General features: G+C 40.8%; 1 protein-coding gene across 1 annotated transcript; it reads left to right on the forward strand.

Annotated features, from left to right (window-relative positions):
• The first annotated feature begins 3922 nt into the window (after window positions 1–3922).
• LOC130206979 (uncharacterized) lies at window positions 3923–9165 on the forward strand. Its single transcript, XM_056435298.1, has 8 exons — window positions 3923–3970; window positions 5738–5788; window positions 6564–6690; window positions 7174–7231; window positions 7334–7403; window positions 7714–7776; window positions 7880–7942; window positions 8615–9165. Exons 3-8 carry the CDS (start codon window positions 6569–6571, stop codon window positions 8887–8889), a joined length of 651 nt encoding a protein of 216 aa, XP_056291273.1. The 5' UTR covers window positions 3923–3970; window positions 5738–5788; window positions 6564–6568; the 3' UTR covers window positions 8890–9165.
• Window positions 9166–9959: the final 794 nt, after the last annotated feature.

Here is a 9959-nt window from a genome sequence, read left to right on the forward strand (position 1 = left end):
CTCGGGACGACGGATTTTTAAAAAGCCTCTTGGCTAATAACTTTGGCACATTTACGGATATCATTTTATTAATGTGACAGATAAATAAAAAGAGAGAAAGAAAACAAATGACATGGTCTCACGGTCACAGCTCTTGAATTTTAGTTATGTATTACGTAACGTCAGAGACATTAAAGTGGCAGCAGAATATATGTAAAGGCCAGGTGGCGGCTACAGGTCAAAAGGTCATTGTGATGTCATCGAGGCCCGTGTACGGCACATGGGCGCGGGAACAAATCCTCACGACGTGCATGCCTGCAGGATGCCAAAAGCGTCAGCTCATAGTGGGATATGCATATCATCATAGAAGAGTTACTATCGGTCATTATATACTCTACATAATCTGCATAAATGCCATTTTGTCCATGCATAATTTAGTCTTCAGTGTTTTTTTGTGTGTGTTTGATTTGACATTTTATTCATCTCTATATTCTTTATTTCACCCTTTATATGGTGTGTCTAACACAATGTGTTTTACTTTCATGACTAGAAAACAGGCTGAGACTGAGAGTTACTACTTCAGTTCACACAACTGACCACAAGAGGGCAGCAGAGAGCTTAAAATGTCGCTTACTCTTTAACTCTCGGACCACAGAGCTGCTATACAAGTGTTTGTGGTGGATTATCATATTGTTGACATGTTGTTATATAAAAGTTGTATTTATATTAATGTGGATTATGCATCCCATGTTCAAGACGGGATGATTTTCTGCTTTAGGGCCAATAAAGTTAATGTGTGACCCTGTTAACTATGATAGTGTATACCAAAGATAGTTGAATTTCCACATGTATAAACTGATTCCCATTTCCCCTAATAAAAACTATGGTTTCAAGAATTTCTCATTAAGAAAAAAAAAACACATTACACAACTAACATTTTAACTTTTCACATAAGACGAGAGATTCTCTGCAGGGTTACAAGACTATAAGGTCTATGCTCGTCATTGTAGTTCAATTAAATTCAGTTTATTTTGTATATCCCAATATCACACATTACAAATTCTCCCCAGAGGGCTTTACACATACGACATCCCTGACCTTTGACCTCACCTCGGATCAGGAACAACTCCCAAGAAAATAGAAAAAATAACTTTCAGAGGGGGGGGGGGGGGGAGTGAAGAACCCTTCATGAGAGCAACAGAGGAGGTTCCCTCTCCAGGATGGACAGAACAATAGAAGTCATGTGACCATCAGGTTTTACATTTAAACATATTCTACAGGATTCTTGGCCTCAGAAGTAAATTGTGTGAAATAAACACGATATATATAAAAAATTAAATAAAACCCGAGTCATCCCGAGTCACTTTGTGTGAGACCTTCATCTTTGGATCGGTACTCGTCCTCAGCTCGCCACCGCCACCCTGTGGCTGGACGAGGGCATGACTCCATCGAGGGATTCTTCCTTAAAGGGTACCTGTAGTGCAAAACAATATGTAGCCAAATCAAAAGATAATGTGTTTCTAAAGGTTATTCATGCACTGACGGTCCAGTATTCAATAACAATACGTAGTTTAGGCTGTTCAAAGTCCTCAACTCCGACATGCGACATTGCACTGGAGCTTGAATATGTCGCGGGTGGTGTGACGTCAGATCGTTGATAGATCGACAGCCAGCCACAGCGGATGTGTTCAGATACCAATATAAACAACGTCGAGCGCTCGCAAACAAATGCTGAGAGATTGATAATATGGACGATGAAAGATTGTCTGATTCAGCAACTGGATACTTGTTTGAACCTTTAAAAGCAGACTATCCCCATTTAGTGAATTGTGACAGCGATGATAGCGATGATTCAGATGAAGTTGATGCCGAAGGACCGCCGGTCCAGATGCTTCACCGTGCGGACCGTGCACGCAAGTCGGCGGACGTTTGGTGCAGTTGTGGGAAATGTGTGCCACAGAAAACAGACATAGAGTGCATTTGTTGTAAAGAGCACAAACTTATGTCCGACGATATAGTGTCATTAGACCTCATCTGCTTCACACAAAAGCGTGAGCTTGATAGCTACATCGCGCATAAGCCAGCGCTGGAGATGTCTTTCATTGATGCAATGATCGGCCGACATGTTCGGAGGTGCTAGTGACTTTTCTTTGCTCCGTCCGTCCCGATGCGCGCAAACCGGTGTCGGAGCTCCGCGCACGAGACGGCGGGCAGAGGACTGTCAGCGCAACACGTAGAGACAGAAATGACGTGCTTCTGCTGTAATGTGGCGCTATAGAGAAAGTGACAGGGGGGCGGGCCAATTTTTTTTAATGTCATGCGATCTACCAATACTATGCCGCGATCGACTGGCAGGTCGCCGCGATCGACGTATTGAGCACCCCTGATATAGATTGTGTAATTCTTGAGGCCACCGATCTATCCCAAGAAGCAACGCGTGTAGAAGTGGCTCCGGATTGGCTGAATTCCTTTCAACGACTCTACGTCATAGTTAGCTTTGACATGAGTAAATAACTAGCAAAATGGCTGCGCCCTGAAGCGTTCACGGACTCGGAATGTTGATAAAGAAATGTAAATCCTCGGGCTATGCGTGACTTGTTGACAATAGCGGCGGGGTAAATATGATTTATTTGATGCGCCGAATGGATGTAGCATGTTGTTGTTTTGCACTACAGGTACCCTTTAAATACGAGCTGAAGCTCGAGCTCAGGGAACGAACACCGTCTCCATCACGCGGCGGTGGGATCGCAATGCATCCTGGGAGCCTCAATGGGGGATAGGAGTGTGCCAGTGCAGAGCAGAATCCCTATGACCTATGACCCCTGACCCTAAACCCGGCCCGGTACCATTCACCCTCAAGTCAAGAGTTTGTAGAGCACGATCACACGGGAGCTCCCAAACATTCTAGAACTTGTAATCAATGTGTTTCACATTTTGGGAGAAACTGGCAAAAAGAGTTGATTCAGAAAAGGTTTAAGATCTGAAAACTAGAAATACACAAACTCCACGAAACAACTTCAACATGGAGGAGTTCTGACCCGGCCGAGATTCTACACACGAAGCCCAATGGGAAATCAGCTGTGTGTGCGTGTGTGTGTGTGTGTCTTGGGGTGTGTCTATGTGTGTGTCAGGGTGTTTTAGTGTGTGTGTGTGTGTGGGGGGGGGGGGGCGTCTGTGTGTGTGTGTGTGTGTGTGTGTATGTGTCTTGGGGTGCGTGTGTTTGTGGAGGGGGGGCGTCTGTGTGTGTATGTGTGTCTTGGGGTGTGTCTGTGTGTGTGTGTGTGTGTGTGTGTGTGTGTGCGTCGGGGTATGTGAGTGTGTGTGGAGGAGGAGGGGGCGTCTGTGTGTGGGTCTGTGTGTGTGCATGTGTGTGTCTAGGGATGGGTATGTGTCTGTGTCTGTGTGTGTGTGTGTGCGTGTCTTGGTGTGTGTGTGTGTGTGCATGTGTGAATGTGTATGTGTCTTGGTATATGTGTGTGTGTGTGTGTATTTGTCTTGGTGTGTGCGTGTGTCTTGGTGTGTGTGTCTTGATGTGTGTGTCTTGGTGTGTCTTGGTGTGTCTGTGTGTGTGTATGTCTTGTTGCATGTGTCTTGGGGTGTGCGTGTGTCTTGATGTGTGTGTCTTGGTGTGTGTGTGTATGTCTTGGTGTGTGTGTGTGTGTCTTGGTGTGTGTGTGTGTGTGCGTGTGTATGTCTTGGTGCATGTGTCTTGGTGTGTGTGTGTGTGTGTGTGTCTTGGTGTGTGTGTGTGTGTATGTCTTGGTGCATGTGTCTTGGTGTGTGCGTGTGTCTTGATGTGTGTGTCTTGGTGTGTGTGTGTGTGTGTGTGTGTGTGTGTGTGTGTGTGTGTGTGTGTGTGTGTGCAGTTCAAACAGCAGAGCTCTCCGTGTTTGATCAGTGTGTCAATAAGTAATCGTGCCGCACGAGGAAGTCGTCACTCGGAGTTTCAGCTTGGAGTCTCAGCGTCTGGTCTGGACACAGGTAGACACAGGTAGGCTCCACACACACTTTACACACACTTCATTTACACACATTTCATTCATACAACACTTCATTTACACACATTTCATTTAAACAGGTTCATTTACACAACACTTCATTTACATCACATTTACACACACTTCATTTAAACAGCTTCATTTATACAACACTTCATTTTCACACACTTCATTTAAACAGCTTCATTTATACAACACTTCATTTACACAACACTTCATTTATACAACACTTCATTTACACAACACTTCATTTACACAGCTTCATTTATACAACACTTCATTTACACAACACTTCATTTATACAACACTTCATTTACACACACTTCATTTATACAGCTTCATTTATACACAGTTCATTTATACAGCTTCATTTATACACAGTTCATTTATACAGCTTCATTTACACAACACTTCATTTACACAACGCTTCATTTACACAACACTTCATTTATACTTCCTGTTCATCTTCCACGCAACATGGTTCATCGTATTTGAACTGAAGTCTTATAAATGTTACTATGAGGAAAAATAAATGTCGATATGACTTTACCGAAGACAACGGACATGTATATGTACATTATTCTATCATAACATAAGACAAACATACGTGTTGTATGTGTTGTATGTTTAACTGATGGATAAACATACGTGTTGTATTATAACTATGTGTTTATTTGTCTTATATTTAGTTTTACAATGTAAAGTTAACAATGATATATTTAATTATAATCTGACATCATTCTGTATATATGACATACTTGTATATATGTAAATATGTAGATATGTATGTGTATATTAAGAGATATATATGTTTGCATATATGTATTTATATATGTATGTGTATGTATGTAGATATGATGTGTATTAATATACATGTATACACATTTATATAAATATATACATATTTTTATATATTTATATATGTATGTATATATGAAGATATTTATTTGAATTTATATATATTTATACACATTTATATATATATATATGTTTATGTTTGTATATATGTATGTGTATGTAGCTGTGTATGTGTATTTATATATATGTATACACATTTAAATAGATATTTATTTATATGTATATATTTATGTATACACATTTATATATAAGTATTTGTGTATATATATATGTCTATATTTATATAGACATATATACTGCATATACTGTATATATATAGACATATATACTGCATATACTGTATATATACAGTATATATACTGTATATATATTTATATATATACAGTATATACATACAGTATATATACTGTATATATATACTGTATATATTTATATATTGTATATAAAGATATACAGTATATATATATATGTATACACATTTATATATATGTATTTGTATATATATGTCTACATTTATATATATTTATTTAGATATATATGTATAGATCTGTGCAGCCAGAGGAACCTCCCTGTCTAAATTTATATATATTTTATATATATATATATATATATATATATATGTGTATACGTCTGTGCAGCCAGAGGAACTTCCCTGTCTACATGTGTATATATATATATATATATGTATATATATAAATATACATATATGCATATATATATATATGTATGTATATATATGTATATATCTGTGCAGCCAGAGAAACCTCACTGTCTACATTTATATATATATATATATATAGAGAGAGAGAGAGAGAGAGAGAGAGGAACCTCCCAGTCTCCGTTCAGCTCCCTGGGAGACGTCTGATTGGCTGTTTCCTGCTGATCTGATCTTGTTGTTCCAGGAGTCGGTCGGGATGCTTCCAGAGCTGCTGAGCTGCAGCTGAGAGGACAAGGTAAACATCCACAGAACCACCGCCGCCTCTCTGCCTCAGCACAGCTGACGGCACACACGCCGCGTGTCTCCTCCTCTTCCTCCTCTTCCTCCAGGCCTTTGCATACATCTTCTGGGGTGTTTGTGGAGTTGGAAAGTCAACACGACCTCACATCGAGTCATGTTGACTCACGAAACTGCCGTCTGTCGCCAATATTAGACGTTGTCTCGTGTATCGCGGCAACTCAGAAACGACATTTGTATTTGGATATACACACAGAAAAATAATGGTTCTTAAATGGTTCTTCAAAGGGCTTTGTGGTTTTACGAAGAACCATCGACGACTAAAGAACCATCTTTTCGTTTGACGCACCATTTTAAGTTATTTGAAGAACTCTTTAAGGAAATGGTTCTTTAAAGAACCCTGGTTTGAAAGGTTCTCTGCAGAACCAGAAATGGTCCGTCAAAGAACCATTTGTTTGAAGGTTCTTTGAGACACCTTTATAGGTTCTTTCAAGAACTCTTTAAGGAATAGTTCTTTAAAGAACTCTGGTTTGAAAAGTTCTTTGCGGAACCAATAATGGTCCATTAAAGAACCATTTTCTGAAGGTTCTTTGAGACACCTTTATAGGTTACTTGAATAACTATTTAAGGAATAGTTCTTTCAAGAACCCTGGTTTGAAGGGTTCTTTAAGGCACCATAAATGGTGCCTTAAAGAACCCTCTGTCTCTCTCATTCTCTCTCTCTGTCTCTCTCTCTCTCTCTCTCTCTCTCTCTCTCTCTCTCTCTCTCTCAGTGATCATGGCGGCAGTCGGCGTAGAAGTCGGCGCGTCGTGGTTCCCGGCATCAGGAGGCGTCGGTTTCTTCATCGCGCTCCTCCTCCTCTCCGTCTTCCTCACTGCTCTCTGCAGCAAGTGCGCCAGGTCAGCACACACACACACGCACACACACACACACACACACACAGTACAGACTCAACGTTGGATGTGAAATGTTCATCTGGATTCAAACCGACAACCCGAGTGTGTCTGGCTGGAGGAGCGTCAGATATCCCCGAGGCTCATTTGACTCGACATATTTGCTCAAGTAGATTAGATTCAACTTGTTTTGTAAAACGATGAAATGCAGTGTGAGCGACTGCATGTTGCTTTAACACCAAAAACCTTTTCAAGTGGAATTTAATATATAAATAATACATTTCCAATAATAAAAGTCTGTCCTTGCATTGATTAAAGAAAAGTGTATTCATGTTTAATGTTGTCAGTGTATTTAAAATCCTAAAGGAATTGTCTTTGATCCAACATGGAAGTGGAGCCTCTTTTTGTTCATGAATTAAATGTCATTTTTCATTCATAATTATTTTCAACCGTACATATAATAAATAAATAGATAAATGTGTTTTCCAGACGTGCTTTCAAGCTGAGAAACTCTGAGGCGGAAAAAGATCCCTCAGCTCTCAAAGTGGTAAGAGACCTTTGACCTTTGACCTTTAAAAAAACATTTGTACGATGAAAGGTTAAAAAAGGACGAAAAAATATACCTTTTCGGTGTCGTGTTGATTTACAGGTGAAACTGGGAGAAGCTGTGGAGGTGAAAGAGAATCTGACGGTCAACGAGAACCAGAACGATGCAACGGGTCAGTGGAAAGACCAGAAATGTGTCTCAGCTCTTGTGTGTGTGTGTGTGTGTGTGCGTGCGTGTGTGTGTGTGTGTGTGTGTGTGTGTGTGTGTGTGTGTGTGTGTGTGTGTGTGTGCATGGGGGGGGGGGGGGGGGGCAGTCTGAGCTTCGTCTGTTTCTCTTCTTTTTGCTCATCATCTATTTTTACATCCTAAAAAAAAAGAAGGAGTTTGAGCGGACCCCCGAAATGCAATGTGTGTGTGTGTGTGTGTGTGTGTGTGTGTGTGTGTGTGTGTGTGTGTGTGTGTGTGTGTGTGTGTGTGCTCAGAGGGTCAGACCAATGGCGTCGCAGCAGTGAAGGACACGGCGGATCCTTCTGAAACTGCTTCAGGTACTTTTTTTCTTTTCTATTTTTGAATCACGTCGTCTTTAGTTTTCACTTGTTACTACATTTCCCACAATGCTCCATTCCAACTGCTCTGTCTTGTGTTCAGAGTCAAGTTCTAAAAAGGAAAGCTCCGCCCTGTTCCCTCTGTGGAGGAGCCACCTGAACCAAGGTCTGTACTTCATCACCAACCAATGAACTGCCTTCTTGTGTCATCCCGATAAGTAAATAGTGCTTCATCAGTGAGCAGGTGACCACCAGCTGCCTCCTGATAGGCTGTCGGCTCTGGGCCGAACAACTCTGAGATATATATATATATACGGATATATATACGTTTATATGTATTTATATATGTATTCATATATATTTATAAATATGTATATATATAGATATATATGTAGATATATATATATATATGTATGTATATATACATAAATATATGTATATATATACACCTATATATATAGATGCATATATGTATAAATGCATATATATGTATATATAAATATACATATATATATGTTTATATGTATACATATATTGTATGTATATATATACATATATGTATATATGTATATATATACATATATGTATATACATGTTTATACAAATACATTTATAAAAATAGATGCGATCTTTGTCTCAGCCCAGAAAGGTTTCTTCTTAAAGGGTAGAAGAAGAGCAGAGGACGGAGAGGGATTTGGACTTTAATAGAAACAAAAGTTGGGATACAGTGAAAAAAAGAATTGGGGGAAATGATGAAGAAACCAGTGGTAAACGAGACGGGAGGGGGAGAAAGAGAAGGGAGAAGACCGAAAAATAACTTCGATGTCCCGCCCTACAGATGAGAACAGCCCCAGCATCATCCAAACCATCCTGGGAGAGAGGGGCGACGACGCGGACACGCTGACCAATCAGGGGCCGGGGGCGGAGCCTCGGGGGGGGTCCATCGACATGAATTCATTGTACGCTCAGATCAGCATGAAGGAGAGGTGGGCCGCGCTCCCGGCTTACATTCCTCATGACGTGCTGCTGGTGGAGGAGGTGGTGGTGGTGGTGGAGGAGGATGAAGAGGAGGAGTTGTCTGCTCCTCCTGTGCCCGACAGGAGGAGCAGATGAAGAGGATGGAGGACGTGGATGGAGGATGGCAGCTGGAGGACGAAGCATTGTTGAGAAGGCTTATTGGTTACCCTCTTAAAACAATATGAACGGACTGTACTTGAACGTCTCTTTTTTAGTCTTCCGACCAATCAAAGTGCTTTGATGTCGTCATTCACCCGTTCATACACAGGTGGGAGGAGCTACCATGCAAGGTGCACATCAGCAGTAACTGACATTCACACAGAGCCGGGGAATCGAACCACCGACCCTCCAAATAAAGAAGGACCAGTTTCCTCTTTTGTATTTTAATTACTTCGTATTGCTTTACTTACTCTCACAAATGTTTTAAACCGGGCAAAAAGGTTTGACATCGAGTATTTTGAAGTGGACTGGTGGTCAAGAGAGAGAATGCAGCTTTAACACATGAAGCATGGACTTCTCTACATCCAGGAGTCGCCCCCTGGTGGCCAGGAGAGAGAATGCAGCTTTAACACACAAAGCATAGACTTCTATTCATCCAGAGGAGTCTCCCCCTGGTGGTCAGGAGAGAGAATGCAGCTTTAACACATGAAGCATAGACTTCTATTCATCCAGAGGAGTCGCCCCCTGGTGGTCAGGAGAGAAAATGCAGGTTTTAAGACACTTACCACCTGATAGCGACACATCTCGGTGTGATCAGCCCTCAGGTTGACCCATGTGCATTGATTTGATCGACAGGCAGTGCAAACTCAAACAAGAGAAACAATGCAAAAACAATATTTCGCATGTGAGTGCATTCTGCCAAATGACTGAAGCCTCTCTGGAGGTAGAGACGGCTCGATGTCAGACATCCTATAACACTGCTAAAGTGCGCTGTCTGGAAATTTAAGCCAAAGACCCAACTGCCTGGTGTAAACGAAAAATTATATATTTGATTTGTAATCGCCAACATTGTGGTTTCCAGTAACTGTAAAGGATCGACATGTCACTAGTTACTCCAACAGTGAAAATACATCTGCATTTCAAAATGTGCTATCCATCTTTATTGTAAATAAGTGAAAATAATCATCATAATCTTCGGTGACTGAGAAGTTGGAATTCATGGAATA

The sequence above is a fragment of the Pseudoliparis swirei genome, chromosome 17 (genome assembly GCF_029220125.1).
Source record: "Pseudoliparis swirei isolate HS2019 ecotype Mariana Trench chromosome 17, NWPU_hadal_v1, whole genome shotgun sequence".
Taxonomy (NCBI): domain Eukaryota; kingdom Metazoa; phylum Chordata; class Actinopteri; order Perciformes; family Liparidae; genus Pseudoliparis; species Pseudoliparis swirei.

What these genes read in the sequence shown, in the direction of transcription:
- LOC130206979 (XM_056435298.1), top strand. Translation starts at nt 6,569, where the DNA reads ATGGCGGCAGTCGGCGTAGAAGTCGGCGCGTCGTGGTTCCCGGCATCA. An exon ending in GAACCAGAACGATGCAACGG is followed by an intron (nt 7,404 to 7,713) that starts GTCAGTGGAAAG and finishes GTGTGTGCTCAG; the next exon opens with AGGGTCAGACCAATGGCGTC. An exon ending in GAGGAGCCACCTGAACCAAG is followed by an intron (nt 7,943 to 8,614) that starts GTCTGTACTTCA and finishes CCCGCCCTACAG; the next exon opens with ATGAGAACAGCCCCAGCATC.